Consider the following 18,826-nt stretch of genomic DNA (forward strand, 5'->3'; position numbering starts at 1 on the left):
CCTTGTGTCCTCTCACCCCAAGACTGAAACATTAGGTTTACTGTATCCTCAGTCTCTCAGCACATGCCAAGGTTCTATCCACATTATGTGAAAGGCGCACTCAGCTGCAGCCAAATGTGCATCTGTGAAGTGTCTGTTCTCAGCTCCTGAGAAAGCATTGATTGTTACAGAAGATGCTGAGTTAGTAGGCTAACATGTGAGAACCAAATAGAGCAATGTCAGGCGTAGGCCTTAGTAACAGGCCTAGCATAGGAAGGAATATACAGTCGATATATCTTCCTGCCTGTGTGTGTGTCATAATAACAGGGCTGCTTCTATTTTGCTCTATAAGAAATACAGTACAACATTTGGCTCACCAATAATCCTGTGATAGAGCAATAAAATGATGTAGCATGATAAATAGTCTTTGGAAATCATGACACACTTATGATACCATTATTTATAGTTGGCCAGCATGGGTTTTTCACTAGAAGATAAGCACATAATAACATTTCTCAGACAAACAAAATATTTTGGAGTGAAAAAGTTTCTTAAAATTTGTCCTGAGAAGCAATGATCACTTGGTGGACTGAAGAAACTTATTCACAAAATCAGTATTCCATAGCGTCCCACAGATCAGTCCATAGACTTGTGGGTTATGTCCATCTACCAACAGGTGGAGATAGAGAGAACTTCTGAGAAGGGTAGTTAGTGGGGTTCCTCAGGGGTCCATGCTAGGACCGCTGCTTTTTAATATATTTATAAATGATTTAGAGATGGGAGTAACTAGCGAGGTAATTAAATTTGCTGATGACACAAAGTTATTCAAAGTCGTTAAATCGCGACAGGATTGTGAAAAATTACAAGAGGACCTTATGAGACTGGGAGACTGGGCGGCTAAATGGCAGATGATGTTTAATGTGAGCAAGTGCAAGGTGATGCATGTGGGAAAAAAGAACCCGAATTATAGCTACGTCATGCAAGGTTCCACGTTAGGAGTTACGAACCAAGAAAGGGATCAGGGAGTCGTCGTCGATAACACACTGAAACCTTCTGCTCAGTGTGCTGCTGCGGCTAAGAAAGCAAATAGAATGTTGGGTATTATCAGGAAAGGTATGGAAAACAGGTGTGAGGATGTTATAATGCCGTTGTATCGCTCCATGGTGCGACCGCACCTTGAGTATTGTGTTCAATTCTGGTCGCCGCATCTCAAGAAAGATATAGTAGAATTGGAAAAGGTGCAGCGAAGGGCGACTAAAATAATAGCGGGGATGGGACGACTTCCCTATGAAGAAAGACTAAGGAGGCTAGGGCTATACAGCTTGGAGAAGAGACGGCTGAGGGGAGACATGATAGAGGTATATAAAATAATGAGTGGAGTGGAACAGGTGGATGTGAAGCGTCTGTTCACGCTTTCCAAAAATACTAGGACTAGGGGCCATGCGATGAAACTACAGTGTAGTAAATTTAAAACAAATCGTAGAAAATTTTTCTTCACCCAACGTGTAATTAAACTCTGGAATTCGTTGCCGGAGAAAGTGGTGAAGGCGGTTAGCTTAGCAGAGTTTAAAAAGGGGTTAGACGGTTCCCTAAAGGACAAGTCCATAAACCGCTACTAAACGGACTTGGAAAACTCCAAAATTCCAGGAATAACATGTATAGAATGTTTGTACGTTTGGGAAGCTTGCCAGGTGCCCTTGGCCTGGATTGGCCGCTGTCGTGGACAGATGCTGGGCTCGATGGACCCTTGGTCTTTTCCCAGTATGGCATTACTTATGTACTTATGTACTTTCTATAGCGCTACTAGACGTACGCAGCGCTGTACACTTGAACATGAAGAGACAGTCCCTGCTCGACAGAGTTTACAATCTAATTAGGACAGACAAACAGGACAAACAAGAGATAAGGGAATATTAAAGTGAGGATGATAAAATAAGGGTTCTGAACAAGTGAACTAGGGTTAGGAGTTAAAAGCAGCATCAAAAAGGTGGGCTTTTAGCTTAGATTTGAAGACGGTCAGAGATGGAGCTTGACGTACTGGCTCAGGAAGACTATTCCAGGCATATGGTGCAGTAAGATAAAAGGAACGGAGTCTGGAGTTAGCAGTGGAGGAGAAGGGTGCAGATAAGAGAGATTTACCCAGTGAACGGAGTTCCCGGGTAGGAATGTAGGGAGAGATGAGAGTGGAGAGGTACTGAGGAGCTGCAGAGTGAATGCACTTATAGATCAACAAGAGGAGTTTGAACTGTATGCGGAAACGGATAGGAAGCCAGTGAAGTGACTCGAGGAGAGGACTAATATGAGTATAACGACCCTGGCAGAATATTAGTCGTGCAGCAGAATTTTGAACAGATTGAAGAGGAGAGAGATGGCTAAGTGGGAGACCTGTGAGAAGCAAGTTGCAATAGTCTAAGCGAGAGGTGATAAGAGTGTGGATGGAGGTTCTGGTAGTGTGCTTAGAAAGGAAAGGGCGAATAGGGAAAGAAATGACAGGTTTTAGCAGTCTGTTGAATATGTGCAGAGAAGGAGAGGGAGGAGTTGAAGATGACCCCAAGGTTATGAGCTGATGAGACAGGAAGGATGAGAGTGTTATCTACAGAAATAGAGAATGGGGGAGGAGGAGAGGTTGGTTTAGGGGGAAAGATAAGAAGCTCAGTCTTGGTCATGTGGTCATGCATAGCCACCTAAACCTCAGTATTCTCTCTATTGTAAGGCCTCCACCATCGGGAAACTCTTGGAAAAGTCTCCGGCACCGGGAGACTCTTGAGTCCCTCGGCCCTTTAGCTGAGCTGTGTGCTGTATTCCACTGCTAAACAGCACATGGCAATCCACAAGGTCAGATCATTATACTTTATTGTAATCCCTTTGTGCCAGCTGCTCCTCCAAAGGTAGTTCCCACCACAGCATTTCTCAAGAAGCATAGCTGTTCAACAGCATAGTATTCAAAAAAAAAAAAAACCTCAAAAGGTTTCAAAATCTCAGCAGTTCATATAAAGCAGTTGTGCAAAGCAATTCTTCAAACAAAGTAGCTCAAAAAGGGCTCAAACTCCCAGCAGTTCATGTATAGCAGGTACGCAAAGTAATTCTCCAAACACGGTAGCTTCAGAAAGGGTTCAAACCTTCCCCAACAGTTCATGTCAGCAGTTAGGCAAAACAATTCCCCAAACACAACAGTTAAGAAAGGGCTCAAACTCCCAGCAGTTCATGTACATAAGTACATAAGTAGTGCCATACTGGGAAAGACCAAAGGTCCATCTAGCCCAGCATCCTGTCACCGACAGTGGCCAATCCAGGTCAAGGGCACCTGGCACGCTCCTCAAACGTAAAAACATTCCAGACAAGTTATACCTAAAAATGCGGAATTTTTCCAAGTCCATTTAATAGCGGTCTATGGACTTGTCCTTTAGGAATCTATCTAACCCCTTTTTAAACTCCGTCAAGCTAACCGCCCGTACCACGTTCTCCGGCAACGAATTCCAGAGTCTAATTACACGTTGGGTGAAGAAAAATTTTCTCCGATTCGTTTTAAATTTACCACACTGTAGCTTCAACTCATGCCCTCTAGTCCTAGTATTTTTGGATAGCGTGAACAGTCGCTTCACATCCACCCGATCCATTCCACTCATTATTTTATACACTTCTATCATATCTCCCCTCAGCCGTCTCTTCTCCAAGCTGAAAAGCCCTAGCCTTCTCAGCCTCTCTTCATAGGAAAGTTGTCCCATCCCCACTATCATTTTCGTCGCCCTTCGCTGTACCTTTTCCAATTCTACTATATCTTTTTTGAGATACGGAGACCAGTACTGAACACAATACTCCAGGTGCGGTCGCACCATGGAGCGATACAACGGCATTATAACATCCGCACACCTGGACTCCATACCCTTCCTAATAACACCCAACATTCTATTCGCTTTCCTAGCCGCAGCAGCACACTGAGCAGAAGGTTTCAGCGTATCATCGACGACGACACCCAGATCCCTTTCTTGATCCGTAACTCCTAACGCGGAACCTTGCAAGACGTAGCTATAATTCGAGTTCCTCTTACCCACATGCATCACTTTGCACTTGTCAACATTGAACTTCATCTGCCACTTGCACGCCCATTCTCCCAGTCTCGCAAGGTCCTCCTGTAATCGTTCACATTCCTCCTGCGACTTGACGACCCTGAATAATTTTGTGTCATCGGCGAATTTAATTACCTCACTAGTTATTCCCATCTCTAGGTCATTTATAAATACATTAAAAAGCAACGGACCCAGCACAGACCCCTGCGGGACCCCACTAACTACCCTCCTCCACTGAGAATACTGTGTAGCAGTTATGGCCAAAACCACCACTCCTTCTCTCTCCCTTTAAAAAGAAATCAACCTAGAGAGAGTTGCAAGGGTCCCTCCCCAACCAGGCCAGCATTATACCCTGACCACCACCTGCATGACCCTTCCGTGGTAAACCTGTTCTGTCAGCTCCCCTTGTGGGATAGCCACCTTTTCCCTTCTTCTACCAGGCTCTCCTCCCGAGCAGCCCTCTCCTGTTTCACCTCCTTTCCTTCCAGTTTAGTCAGAGCAGCAATCTCCATTGGCTCCTCATGCTCTAGTTCTTCCTCCTTTTCTTCCCCTTGCCAGTCCATAGGTTCCTCCCCACACCCATTACTCAGCTGCTCTCCATTTGCTTGATTGGGCAGGTTCAGAACTCCTTCCCTCATCCTGCTCTCTGGGACAGGTTTTTCCAACTCCCTTCTCCTGATCTCCTCTGGGGGCTGTTAGGGATTGAAGTCCCTGTTTCTACCCTGGGACCTAGTCAGGGGCTGCTGGGAATTGTAGTCTTTTCATTTTCTCTAATCCCCCAGGAGAAAAGACTCCTTCCTTTCTCTACCCAGTCTCCCTCCCTCTTGAGCCTCCTCGTTCCTCCATGTGCCTTCATTCTCCCTCTAACCCTCATATCCTCACACAGTCTAGCAGGTGGATGGTCATATCCTGCAGCTCTGTATTGATAGGCTTCTGTTCCATCCCCCTGGTCAAGTTGAGCTGTCTTGTGGTTGAGGTATCCGTAGCTGGTGAAAAGGGTACATCTAGTGGTGCCAGGTCCCTCTCTATACTCCGCCCATCGCCCCCTTTGGTGCTTGCCTGCTAGGTTTGTTTTCTGCTGTTCTCTCCTGCCTTCAACAGTGTTAAAAAAAAAATATTCAACAGCTGGAACAGCTGGGATCTTGCATTGCAGGAGCGCCGGTAACTTTGCAGTGGTTAGAACGGTAGGGCTTCGCTTGGAGCATTGTGAAGCAGCGGCGACTGTGTTCTGGGGGACGTTGAGTTGTCCAGGTGCCACGTGTCATGGCGGAGCCATGCAAGACAGCGAATCGCTGCTCCTGGTATGGGAACCAGAGAGCAGCGTTGGGTTCCTGCGCAGCGTGCTTGCTGGCGAAGGCCTCTCTGTCTTCAAACAGCGGGGGTCACATGGACGTGGGAGAGGGTGTGCCTTTGGAGCAGAGTTTGGCGGGTACCTCCGGCCCATTTTCTTCTCAGCCTTTGACAGGTGCCATTTTTTCAGGCTCTCCGTGAGTGGTGGCGGCCTCAGAAGCGCCGACTGAGGGGAATATTACACAGCCATTGTTGACGGCTGCCTCTGACTCTGCTGTTTTGTGCCCTTTTTCGAGTGCCATGATTTCCCCTCCCCTCGCACTGCACAGGCAGAGGGGAGCACAGGATGGGAACATTTCCGCTTCTCGTTTTTCAGGCTTCTGTCTGCCCCAGGAGGCGCTCAGGGACACGTGCTTGGAGGATGCTCCATTCTCGCCTGAGTTTGTGTTGTTAATGCATAAGGCATTCTTGCTGAAGCGGCCGGGAGGGTCTCAGGCTCATATTAGTTAGGGTTCTCTGACCCTATAACTGCCACTGTTGCCTAAATAACCACGGGTGGAGCTCCCACGGCTTCTGGAGGAGGCCTCCGTGGTCTCTGATGGGGACAAGGACCTGCGTTATTGTGGGTCTCGTCAGGCCCTGTTGAACTCCCTGGAAGAGGGGGAGTTCGCGCCGGATGGGGGTGATGACCCACAGCAGCACAGCTGTCCTGCAGGGAGGAGCTCCCTTCTCTTGTTATCCGAGCCTAGAGGTGTTAAACATTTCCTCTTCAGACTCTTTGGAGAGAGCCATGCCCGCCCCGTCTAAGCAACCACCCAGGACGTTTCACATTCATGAGGCTATGAAGGTCCTCATTGCAGTTCAGTGGGATACGCCGGATTCTTGGATACGGGTGTTGAGGGCTATGTCTTGCCTTTATCCGCTCCCGGCAGGGGAATTGGAGTCATTATTATGTTTCCCCACTGTGGACTCTTTAATAACGGTGGTTACTAAAAAGACCACCTTGCCAGTGGAGGGCGGCATAGCCCTGAAGAATCCCCAGGATCGGAAGCTGGAGTCTTCCATTAAAATGTCCTTTGAGGTGGTGGCCCTGTTCATGCAGGCATCTGTATGCGGGTCTTATGCAGCCCGGGCATGCCTTTCTTGGGTTCAGAAGGCAACCTCACCGGAGGATCTAGTCATCTGTTTACCTTCTCTTGAGGCTGGAATTGAATATCTAGCGGATCTGTTGTATGATGTCCTTCGGGCTTCTGCTAAGGAAGTTTCATTTGCGGTTACAGCTCGCCATTGGCTTTGGCTGCAGCATTGGGCAGCCGACACGGTGTCCAAGTCTCTCTTGGTGTGCTTGCCATTCAGAGGTAAGCTGCTATTTAGAAATGACCTGGAGAAGATCGTGAAGGATCTTGGGAATGCTAAAGGGCGACGTTTGCCCGAAGATAAGCCTAAGCCCGTCTTTCGCGCAGGACTCTCTAGGTCCAGTTCTAGGAGGCAAGACTTTGCCGTCTTGGCTGTTCTGGTGCCTTTTCAAAGCCTCGCTTCCAGACTAAGCAACAGCCCTTTCGAGGGGAGCGTCGTTGAGGTGGCCTGTCTGCCTGTCCAACAGCTGCAGCACATCCCCAATGATGGGGCCTAGCCCATCCCTATCTGGTGATAGGAGGACACAATTCCTGGGCAAATATGCCAGGGTAAATTCAGACGAATGGGTTTTGGAGGTTGTGCGAAATGCATACAAGCTAGAATTCTTCAGGCCGCTGGCAGAGTTGTTCCTAGAGTCCTCTTGCAAAGCCACGACCAAAGTGGTGGCAGTCAAAGAGACTCTTGCAACCTTACTGGATCTTGGACCAGTTGCGCCTGTTTGGTAGTGGAACTCTGCTGTGGTCATTATGCCATCTGCTTCGTGGTACCAAAGAAGGGCACTGTGTGTCCGGCATTTTTGGATGGAGACCCTGTGGTCAGTCATTGCGCTACTGCAACCGAAGGAGTTTCTGACTTTGCTCAACCTCAAAGAGGTCTATTTGCATATTCTTATTTGGCCTCCTTACCAGCACTTTCTCTGCTTTGCAGCACTGAGCCAGCATTTTCATTTCCGAGCCATGTCCTTCGGCCTGGCTACAGCGCCCAGGACCTTCTCCAAGGTAATGGTGGTGGTTGCTGTGTTCCTCCGGAAGAAGGGAGTGCAGGTGCACCCATATCTAGACGATTGGTTAATTTGAGCGCCCTCATAGTAGGAGAGTGTGCAGGCGAAGTTGTAATTTTTCACAATCCTGTTGCGATTTAACAACTTTGAATAGCTTTGTGTCATCAGCATGTTTAAGTACCTCACTAGTTACTCCCATCTCTAGATAATTTATAAATATGTTAAAAAGCAGCGGTCCCAGCACAGACCCCTGGGGAACCCCACTATCTACCCTTCTCCATTGAGAATACTGACCATTTAACCCTACTCTCTGTTTTCTATCTTTTAACCAGTTTTTAATCCACAATAGGACACTTTCTCCTCTCCCATGACTCTCCAATTTCCTGTGGAGTCTTTCATGAGGTACTTAGTTAAATGCCTTTTGAAAGATGCTGGGCATAGGAAAGAGGGAGAAGGGGTAAGATGCTGGTTACAGGAAAGGGGGAGGAGAGAGATGGGTTAGATGCTGGACGCAGGGAGGGGGAAGTGGGGAGAGAAAAGCGAGGAGGATGAGATGCTGGATGCAGGGAGAGGACGAGAGTTAAAACCCAAACCTCAAGGAATCTGGGAGGCTAGAGATATTACACAGTGGCTTTGTTAGTTTTGGAAGCTCTGAGGCATATTAAAAAGCTTGGTAATAGGATATGGCATGAGACCTGTGTGTTGGATGTAGTGGTGGCCTTGTCCGAATTATAGAGGAAGATGACCAATCAGTGGGGGGTGGTGAAGGCCGGTCGTAAACAGCAAGAGCTGCAAGTTTAGGTAGGACGTAGGGGTAAGGATATGGTGTTGAAGTAGCTATGAAAATTTGATCTGCCTGAATTGAAGAACTGGAGCTGGGCAACATGTTGCCGCTATTCTGCAAGAGGTGCAGAGTATGAAATCACCGCACACACGTCCCCTCTGTTCACCTAACTCCATCTTCTTTTCCCCTATAAAAACATATGCTGTTTCTTTCTTTATTTGTTGCATTTGTATCCCACATTTTCCCACCTTTTTGCAGGCTCAGTGTGGCTTACAGTGTTCCGTAGTGGCGATTGCCATTTTCGGTGTGAAAATCCAATATGGAATTTGATTAAATACATAAATGATAAAGTAACTTATAGAGTAAGTTATATAATCAGCTCATTTCTGGCGTGAGAGATTAGTTGAAGAAACATTAATGTTCGTTATTTACAGAGTGGTTTAAGCAAATCAGGTGTAGAGAGTTCGGTTGTATCTAGTTCTGGAAGAGTATCGTTGCTTGGTGATTAGGAAGGATCTTGGTGATAAGCCTTGTTGAACAGGTTGGTTTTTAGTAATTTTCAGAAGATTGTTAGGTCTTGCGTTTTTTTTTTTTTTTAATTTGTAAAGTTTATTGAGAGCAAAATATCACAACTGCGTTATAACTTGACATTACTTTACATTTCACATAATAGTGTAACAATGCTCATCTATATTTTAAACCATTTTCCCCCCATCCCTCCTCCACCCCCCTCCCTCTCCCCTCAACCCCCCCCCCCCTTCCTTTAATCCTCAGGATGTCATACCGTTTCCCTCTTTCCCTTTATCTCTCAGGAGTTCCTGCAACCGTACCCATTCTTTTGCTTCAGAATTATATCTCCCAATTCTTTTATCTGTTAATTTGTCCAGTTCTATGAGCTCTCTCAACTTAACCTTCCGGTCTTGCGTTGTTTTTATGACATTTGGTAGAGCGTTCCAGAGTTGTGTGCCAATGTAGGAGAAGCAGGATGCATAAGTTGATTTGTATTTAACTCCTTTACAACTGGGGTAGTGGAGATTCAGGAATGTGCGTGCAGACCTTTTTGTGTTCCTGGTTTCACAATCCATGGGTACTTTAATCAGTTTTCAGAAGCCTTTGTCACATGAGTCAAAGCCATGGACATTGTCCTTTTAGTTGTAGGCGATCAGGCAGGTGCTGCACTACTGTAGAAAGAACAGACAGATACAGTCCTGGGGGGGGTCTTTATCTAGCATCAATTTCTGTGTTTCTTCACAATAGTGGAACATTAGCAGCAATTAATGAAAGAGCTTTTTTCAATGATAAATATATAATTTGTTGTCTGTAATAATGGGCCATATGTGCGGTTAATTAAATAAGTCTCAGGGGCCTATTCCTCTTTCCTTCATACTGTCCCCCAGGACAGATCTGTCTGGCTGTAGAAGATAAATCCCCAGTGGGCATGTGAACTAATTAACTAAGCCTGGTTTATAATGCATTCCTGACCATGGAAGAGAGTCCTCCTTCCTCAGACACTTATGTAGTTAAGGGAAGCCTTGATTCCTCCTTTCTCTTTCACACTTAGGGAGGGTAGGAGGAGTTTAATTGCTATTCCTAGAGTATGCTGATACCAGCTGCCAAGCAGAAATGATAGGAAAGCTTTGGCAGCCAGATGGAGGGATGGGGTTTCACTTTGCCTGTTCTTTGACAGCTGGCATGTGCTCACTCTTACCCAGCGGTACCACCTGTACCCTCAGTATGTGCACTTCCAGTGCTTCAGCTTCTACTAGGAGATTTCTGACTCATTCTGGGGTTTGAGTTTCCAGCCTAATGCATTATGGGATCTGTAGTCTCATTTCGTCAGTTCAAAATCAGTGTGATATTGGAGTTCATTGGTGATGGGTGGTATCACAATGCCAACACTGGCCCAAAATATATGTATCTTTCTCAGGTATGCCTGATCTTAATGTTCTTGAGTGGAGGAATAGCCTAGTGGTTAGTGCAGCAGACTTTGATCTGAATTGGGTTCAATTCCCACTGCAGCTCCTTGTGTCTCTGGGCAAGTCACTTAACCCTCCATTGCCCAGTTACAAATAAGTACCTGTATATTTTTATTTTTTATTATTTACATTTGTACCCCGCGCTTTCCCACTCATGGCAGGCTCAATGCAGCAGGCAATGGAGGGTTAAGTGACTTGCCCAGAGTCACAAGGAGCTGCCTGTGCCGGGAATCGAACTCAGTTCTTCAGTTCCCCAGGACCAAAGTCCACCACCTTAACCACTAGGCCACTCCTCCACTATATAATATGTAAACCACTTTGAATGTAGTTGCAAAAATCACAGAAAGGCGGTATATCAAGTCCCATTTCCCTTTCCCTTTCCCTTATGTAAACCGCATAGAAGTAAAGGATAGGATAGTATAGAATCTGTGTCACTGCAGCCAGGCAGGACTGGTTAGTGTTTTCAAAACGTTTTTAAGCTTCCACCCAAATCTGGTTCTCATTACAGCCAAAGGAAGTAAATTTAGAAAGGTTTTACACATGGAAGGAGCTCTTTCTAAAACAATACTCCAGATATATATATAAAAGTAAGCCAGGGAATATGGTAAAGGCAGTTAGCTTATCGGGGTTTAAAAAAGGTTTGGGCGGCTTCCTAAAGGAAAAGTCCATAGACCATTATTAAAATGACTTGGGGAAAATCCACTGCTTATTTCTGGGATAAGCAGTATTCATTTATTTATTTGTTACATTTGTATCTCACATTTTCCCCCTGTTTGTAGGCTCAATGTGGCTTACATAGTACCGGAGAGGCCTTTGCAGGCTCCGGTGTGAACAAATACAGGGTGGTGATATGGTAAGATCAAGTTCATGTGGCACAGCCACATTAGGGAATCGGAGAACGGAAGAGTTGCGTTATGTCCATTACGTGCTTTAGTTTGGTTGTGTTGCAGAGATTAGGCATTTAAGTTGGATCGGTAGGGTATGCTTTTTAAACAGGTTGGTTTTTAGTGATTTCCGGAAGTTTAGGTGGTCGTACGTCGTTTTCAAGGCTTTTGGTAAAGCGTTCCACAGTTGTGTGCTTATGTAGGAAAAACTAGATGCGTAAGTTGTTTTGTATTTGAGTCCTTTGCAGCTTGGGTAGTGCAGATTTAGATAAGATCGTGTTGATTCGGATGTATTTCTAATTGGTAAGTCGATCAAGTGTGTCTTGTAACTCGGGGCTTCTCCGTAGATGATTTTGTGAACCAGGGTGCAGATTTTGAAGGCGATGCGTTCTTTGATTGGGAGGGTAAATTTGCGACCTGGATTGGCCACTGTTAGAAACAGAATGCTGGGCTTGATGGACCTTTGGTCTTTCCCAGTGTGGCAATACTTATGTACTATTTTTGAAATGGGTGCTCCCAGCATTGAGTTGGGCAGAGTTTAGGATTTATATATATACTCCACAAAATGCAAAGTATACATGGAAATCTGGGCAGATATATTTAGGTTTGCTCTGAAGCAGGTGTAAATATACGTATATGCCCAGCTCTGCTAGATACATGTTTAGAAGAGAAAATATATGTCTGCCTTACCTTTGTAAAATTGCTGCTATTTACATCCACTTGTGCGGCCAGTTCTAAAATTGCCCTCCACATCTGCTAATTAATTGGGTTCTTTCTATATATATATTCAAATTGTATCTCATGTACATTCATTGTGCATACCCTGAAACACATGATCTGGTGAACCTGAAGGCCTAAGTTTGGGAATGGCTGACATAAAGGAGAGGGCTTTTTCTCTTATGGACCCTACCTGATGGACTGAACTTCCTCTTCCATAGCGTCCCTCCAGACCGGCCCAGAATATGACTGATGGGTTGTGCATGCCTTCCAGAAGGTGGAGACTGAGAAGCTCTGACTCTAGAGAGAGCCAATAAGAGTCCTTGATAGGTAGAGAAAGATCCAGTAGTCTCAGTCTCCAGCAGGTGGAAGATGGTGAGCCCTTTGGTCTCTTCTGGCTATCTCTGTCCTGTGTTTGTATGTTAGGTTTAAACCTATTTATTGTTAACTGGGAAAGAGTACTTGCTCTTTTTATTGATTTTCTGTGCACCGGTGTCAAACTAGGCTATTAGAGGCTGAGGTCCTCGGGGGGTTTCTATGTGCTTCGGGGGTACTAAACTCGGGTGGCTGAGACCCTCCCCCCCCAGTCCTCCCATACTAGCCCATCTTTCAGTGACTGGAGGGTTCTTGTCACCTCCCAAGTCCTCTTCAAGGGAAGAGAGATTTTAGGCTTGGGAGAGGCAGCTGATTAAAAAGAAAAGGACTTGCACTTGCTTAGGCAATTATTTATTTGCGGTGCGAATGAGCAGGGCAGCTCAGTATCCGCTGGTCTATACAGTGTGGCTGTTATTGCTGTAGCGGCTTTCTGGCTTTGCTTCCGTTTTGGAAAAAAAAAAGCAGCTTGAGGCAGGCCGCGTCAGTGCTCGGGGGATTCAGTTCTATGGTTTGGCAGATGCTGGTCCACTCCGGCTTTGGCAGCGATGTGCTTTGTCCCGAGAGCTAAAGAAAAAAAGCCGGCTCAAACTTTGGTGGGAAGCACCGCCATTTTGCGCTCTCAGCTGGTAGCAGAGGAGCGACCAGCTGTACTGTTGCATTGGACCACTGAGCAGTCAGAGGTATCGTTACCCTTACATTCTGGTCTGTCTGTGGGAGATTTTCTTCCAGAATTTGTTCTACAAATGTGTAAAGCCTTTATGCTGCAAATGTCAAAGCCGCCTTCTGCCTTTTTGGGAGGGGGGTTGGAGAGGCAGGTTGTCTGCTAAGTGCCCTAGGGAATCCTGGGACCTTGAGGAATGATCTGGTTTCTGAACCAGATCAGGAAATGCCTTCTTTGGAGGGGGTTGATTATTTAGGGGACGGTTTCTCCTCTGAGGACACCGGGGCGGTGGACTCAGTTACAGAATCTTTTATCCCAGGCGAAGACCCTTCTGCAGTTTGGATTTTTGTAAGGACGATTTGCAAGAGCCTTATTTCCTTGGTGTCCAATACTTTAGATTTTGATGGGGAAGATCTGGCTCCCATGGCAGGCTATAAGGTGGACCTTCTGGTGGAGGGCATTAGGAAGCCAACTAAGATCTTTTCCATTCACCAAGATATCAGAGATATCATTCAGGCACAGTGGGATGTTCCAGATTCTTCCTTTAGACCGGCTAAGTCTGTGGTCCATCTCTATCCTTTCCCTGATTCAGACAAATCCTTTCTTAAGTCTCCAGTAGTGGATGCGGTGGTCTCGGCGGTTACTAAGAAAAATAATGTGCCCTTAAGGATGTTCAGTATCGTTGTATAGAAGCGTTGTTGAAGAGTAGTTTTGATGTTTCTGCCCTAGCAGTTCAGGCAGCTATCTGTGGTTCCTTGGTAGCTTGAGCTTGTTTTTGGTGGTCTGAGAGGGTCCTGGATAGGTCTTCAGATGATTTGACCCTGATAGACGCTGAGGTGGCAAAGATTGAGATGGGCTCAGCATTTTTGGCGGATGCCTTAAGCGATTTGCTAAGGGCCTCATCTAAGTCTATGACCTTAGGTGTGACATTGAGGTGTTCTCTTCGGCTCCGCAGCTGGTCAGCGGATGCGGCTTCTAAGTCTGAGTTAAGTAGGTTCCTTTTCCATCTTTCTCTTTTGTTTGGTGAGGAGTTGGACTAGCTAGTCCAGAGTCTAGGGGACACTAAGGTGCCTCGTCTTCTTGAAGACCAGCCTAGGGCGTCGGGATGTGGTCTTTTTTTGAGCCGCAGTCAAGGACATGATTTTCGAAGATGTAGGCTTGGTAGAGTGGCTCCAGTCCAAAGGTCGAGGTTCTTTCAGAGAGCTCAAACCTTTTGAGGGGCTTGTAGAGGGGGCTGGGACACAGGATCTGTTTTCCCATCATCCTCCCATACAACTCAGTAAAGGTTTCCGGGTCCAGCCTCTGATTCCCGTGCTCTGTGTTGTCACCATATTTAATATTGTTTTGGGCATTCGTGAGAAGCAGGATTGTGCTTTTATTTGTGTGTAGATGATGATTAAAGTTTAGTCCCCCATGACAGCTGAAACTGCTGTACAGATGAAAACAGAGAGAACCGATTATAAATGGTTTAGAAAACAAGAATTCAAATTGAATTTATGAAATTCTGAACTTTGATCTAATTTTCCTCCACTTGTTGTAATCCAGGTGGGAGGTGTTGAAGTAGCGCTTAAGATATCTGTGGGTAACTTAGGGCTAGGGATGGATCCAGGGTTATAATGAACTGATCCTATTAGTAGGGTATTGCAAGGGTCCTTTGGATTGTACTGTATGGTTACACAGTTCAATCTCATTGGGATTTGAGGATTTAACTGCATTTATTCTTCCCTGTTTGGACTATTTTGATGCAATCTATGCAGACCATTCAGAGTGGTCCAAAATACTGCAGTCTGATGATTGGGTTGAAAAAGACGGGACAGTTTTTTTGCTGCGACTGAAGCAATTACATTGATTGCTAGTGAAATTCAGGGTCCAATATAAGATGTAGCTATTGATTTTTTTTAAATTAATTTTTGAAATATATATTTCAAAATAGACAAAACCAAAACAGCAGTTTTACATTCAGAATGTAACGCAAGACAACTAAACAGATAAATTAAGGTAGAAAAATTGCATCAAAGTCCACGTTTATCTTGTTGGGCAAACTGGATGGATTGTACAGGCCTTTATCTGTCATCTTCTATACAGAAAATAAAGCAAACGTAAAGGAAATTCTAGTGAGGGGAAATCAACTCCTTCCCCACCCAATGGCAGAGGAACCTTTGAAAAAAGGTGGCCCCTAAATGTCTGGTTTTCTTAGAGGGGGCTGTAAGAACACAGGCCCTTTCTGTTGTTTACATTATATTTTTTTGGAATTGACTTTGGTAGGTTGGGTTGGGGTGGGGGGGGGGGAATGTTTTATATCTATACATATTTTGTGGTGAAGGATGAAGGGTTTTTGTGTATTATGTAAGTTTTATTGGGGTAATGCAAATAGTTACATGTTAAATGGTTGTTATATTTACATTTTAATAATTAGAAAACTTTTTTATAACAGTATTTATATCCCATATTTTCCAAACATGTTTGGTTCAATGTGGCTTACAATTTGTTATACATTTCGGTAAAAAAAGGTGACCCCTAAACTATGTGGACCGTCAAGGCAAGAAAATGTTTTCCTCATAATTGAGTACGACATGCCACATCCAGAAAAACCTGCACCTTTTGACCACAAAACATAAAATAGGATCTCAGTGCCAACATGTTCTTCTCAGTGGAAATCAAACATATAAACGGCGAGTGACCATACTCACTCGCAAATGCGCAGTAGAGACTTCCCTCTCTGCCCCGCCCCCGCTTCAATACGTGATGATGGGGGCGGGACAGAGAGGGAAGTCTCTACTGGCATGTTGCAGATGTCGGAACCGCTCCCCCTCCCCCGGAGTCGCCGCCGCCCCTCCACCCGGCCCGAGCAGCACTGTAAACTTACATCAGCCCGCAGCAGCAGGCACATCAGCAAAGCTGCCGTCGGGCTTCCTTTTCTGCCTTTGTCCCGCCCTCGCCGACGTTACATCACACGAGGGCGGGACACAGGCAGAGAAGGAAGCCCGCCCCGACGGCAGCTTTGCTGATGTGCCTGCTGCTGCGTGCTGATGTAAGTTTACAGTGCTGCTCGGGCTGGGTGGAGGGGCGGCGGCGACTCCAGGGGGGGGGCTCGGAACCCCCCCCATTCCAAAAGTAGCCTGTTTTCACGGGCTCAACGGCTAGTAGTGGATAAAAGGTGGACTGAACTATTTTGCTATGATAGTCTTCTCCACAGAGCTGGCTTAAGGTGTAAGCCAGTGAGGTACTGGGTTGGGGCGCTCAAAATTAAGGGTTCCAAAAGTTCACTTCACCGGCTTGCTCCTTCACAGCAGCAGAACTGCCTCCCTTAACTCTTGATCTATCCAGCTTTGTTCCTTTTGCAGTAATTTTTTACCCCTATCCCCCCCACTCTTATACAGTTCTCCATCTTATCAATAGCAAAACATCTTAATTCTTCAAAATTATGTGAAGTTTCCAGATAGTGAGTTACCATAGGAGCTTCTCATCTAGACTGTTTTAAACAGGACCATGTTTATTCATCCTAAAGTGAAACGCACGTTCTGTCTTCCCAACATAGATTTTATCACAAGGCCTGTAGCTTTGAAAGTTTAATACCGAATCTGGTCATTCTGGTCGAACTGACTGGCGGCGGCATTATAAAAGCTCTTGAAAAAGCGGTAGCAAAACAACGGCGCACTATTGAGCTAACAGGAAAATTAACGTGCCAGTTACGTTTTTTTTCATTTTGCACATAAACAGGTAAAAAGTGCCACGTGAAGTTTTATATTTATTCCGAAGCAGTTTTGGAAAAATGTAAACTTTATATTAAAAAAATTAGCACTTATCTCAGAGTAGGATGGAGGTTTTTCTGACCGGTGAAGAGGAGACTCCACTGGATATAAGGCAGTCATGATAGTGCTGCAAGCTTGTAATAGCACATGTTGAGTGTCTGGGGTCTTTTCCTCCTCCTAGTTTATTTCTTTTGACTAGATCCAAAAATACTAGGACTAGGGGGCATGCGATGAAGCTACAATGTAGTAAATTTAAAATGAATCGGAGAAAAGTTTTCTTCACTCAATGTGTAATTCAACTCTGGAATTCGTTGCCAGAGAATATGGTAAAGGCGGTTAGCTTAGCGGAGTTTAAAAAAGGTTTGGACAGCTTCCTAAAGGAAAAGTCCATAGACCGTTATTAAATGGACTTGGGGAAAATCCACTATTTCTGGGATAAGTAGCATAAAATGTATTGTACTTTTTTGGGATCTTGCCAGGTATTTGTGACCTGGATTGGCCACTGTTGGAAACAGGATGCTGGGCTCGATGGACCTTTGGTCTTTCCCAGTATGCCAATACTTATGTACTTATGTAGATCAACATATTGTCTTGTAGTGTGATGTTATGACTGTTTGATTTTAACAAGAAGTATGCCCCAACGTTTTTGAATTATAATCCTGTCCCACCGCCATCCCATCTAGTGGTGGTTCCAGCCCTGAGTAAAGGTACAAAATAATTGGATTGAAATATGTCAACTTAGAAAATGTGCATTTCTTATATTTTGTTCAGTACAAGAGGAAATACGCTATGCCAGTGGTTCCCAAACCGGATCCTGGAGGCACCCCAGCCAGTCAGGTTTTCAGGATATCTACAATGAATATTCATGAGAGAGATTTGCATTCATTGAAGGCAGTGCATGCAAATTTCTCTCATGAATATTCATTGTGGATATTCTGAAAACCTGACTGGCTGGGGTGCCTCCAGGATCAGGTTTGGGAACCTATGTGCTATGTGTGGGGGGTCTCAGTACTGGAATAGCAGGATGCAGCTGGGCAGGAGTGAGATGCATTGATCAAGTTGTGTGTTCGGGGAAGGGGGATAAGTACCAGAATAGCTAGGAGTGGTGCATGGCATGAAAGGTGCATTGTCACTGCTGTGTGCATGTGTGGGGGTGGGGGTGTCTATACTGGAACAGCAGGGAATAGCACTGTCACAGCTATGTGTTTGGGGGAGGGTCTCAGTATGGGAATAGCAGGGGATACTGAGGACCAAGAGTGAGTTGCATTATCACAGCTGTGTGTGTGTGGCAGTGGGTGGGGAGTTGTCAGTACTGGAATAACAAGGGAAGCACATGGGCAGGAGTGAGGTGCATTGGCACAGCTTGTGTGTGTGTTTGTGTGATCTCACACTGTGGTCGTAGGTCTGAGATGGGACAGGTCACTGTACAGAATTTGCAATTGCCCCATGTAAGCCGCATTGAGCCTGCCATGAGTGGGAAAGCGCGGGGTACAAATGTAATAAAATAAAATTCCTTATGTAAGATGCAGCCTCTCTCCTCAGGTGCACCTACGATCTGCCAAGCGTCTCCAGGACCTGTGTTGTGCAAATCGAGGAACGTTCATCAAAGTAGGACAGCATCTAGGGGCACTTGACTACCTGCTGCCCCTGGAGTACACCCACACTCTGAGGGTGCTGCACAGTCAGGCACCCCAGAGCACCCTGAGGGAGATGGAGCAGGTGATCCGAGAGGATCTTGGCAAAGAGGTAAGAGACACTCTCTTTGGTGTGCTCTGATGCCCCATACATCCCACGCCCTGACCATATATTGCTAGTATCCTAACTGAGCCCTCTCTGACTTCTATTTTTAAAACACTTGTCTTTTAAATTGTCCCTTATGTTAGTTTTCCTGTACACTGTCTAAGCAAAGACCCATTTCGGTATATCAAATGCCTTGAATAAATAGAAATAAAACATGTTTTCCCCTTCTGCATGCAGCAGTGACCTTGAGAGCAGGGGCATGCTTCATTTGTGTGTGTTTGAATGGAAGGGAGGGGCTGAGGAATGTTGCACTGCACATATGCAAAATAATGCAGTAGTGTGAAATAGCATGACGAACAGCCACCTGGGCAGATGGTTTCCCTAACTGAAACAGCGTTATAACACTGAATATTTACGTAGCAACTAATGTGACATGAGAAGGAAGGAACTAGGGACTAATCTGA

The 18,826-nt window shown here is 45.5% G+C and overlaps 1 protein-coding gene across 1 annotated transcript in view; it reads left to right on the forward strand.

The window, feature by feature from the left end:
- Positions 1-18,368, forward strand: part of LOC115458957 (uncharacterized aarF domain-containing protein kinase 1-like) — a gene marked incomplete at its 3' end in the record, with an annotated part of 38,528 nt that extends 20,160 nt beyond the window's left edge. Inside the window, exon 4 of the mRNA XM_030188814.1 lies at positions 18,165-18,368. Within this exon, the coding sequence (XP_030044674.1) occupies positions 18,165-18,368 (204 nt within the window). The remainder of the gene's footprint in view (positions 1-18,164) is intronic.
- Between the last annotated feature and the right edge of the window lie 458 nt (positions 18,369-18,826).

Source organism: Microcaecilia unicolor, unplaced genomic scaffold (genome assembly GCF_901765095.1).
Source record: "Microcaecilia unicolor unplaced genomic scaffold, aMicUni1.1, whole genome shotgun sequence".
In the NCBI taxonomy this organism is placed as follows: Eukaryota; Metazoa; Chordata; class Amphibia; order Gymnophiona; family Siphonopidae; genus Microcaecilia; species Microcaecilia unicolor.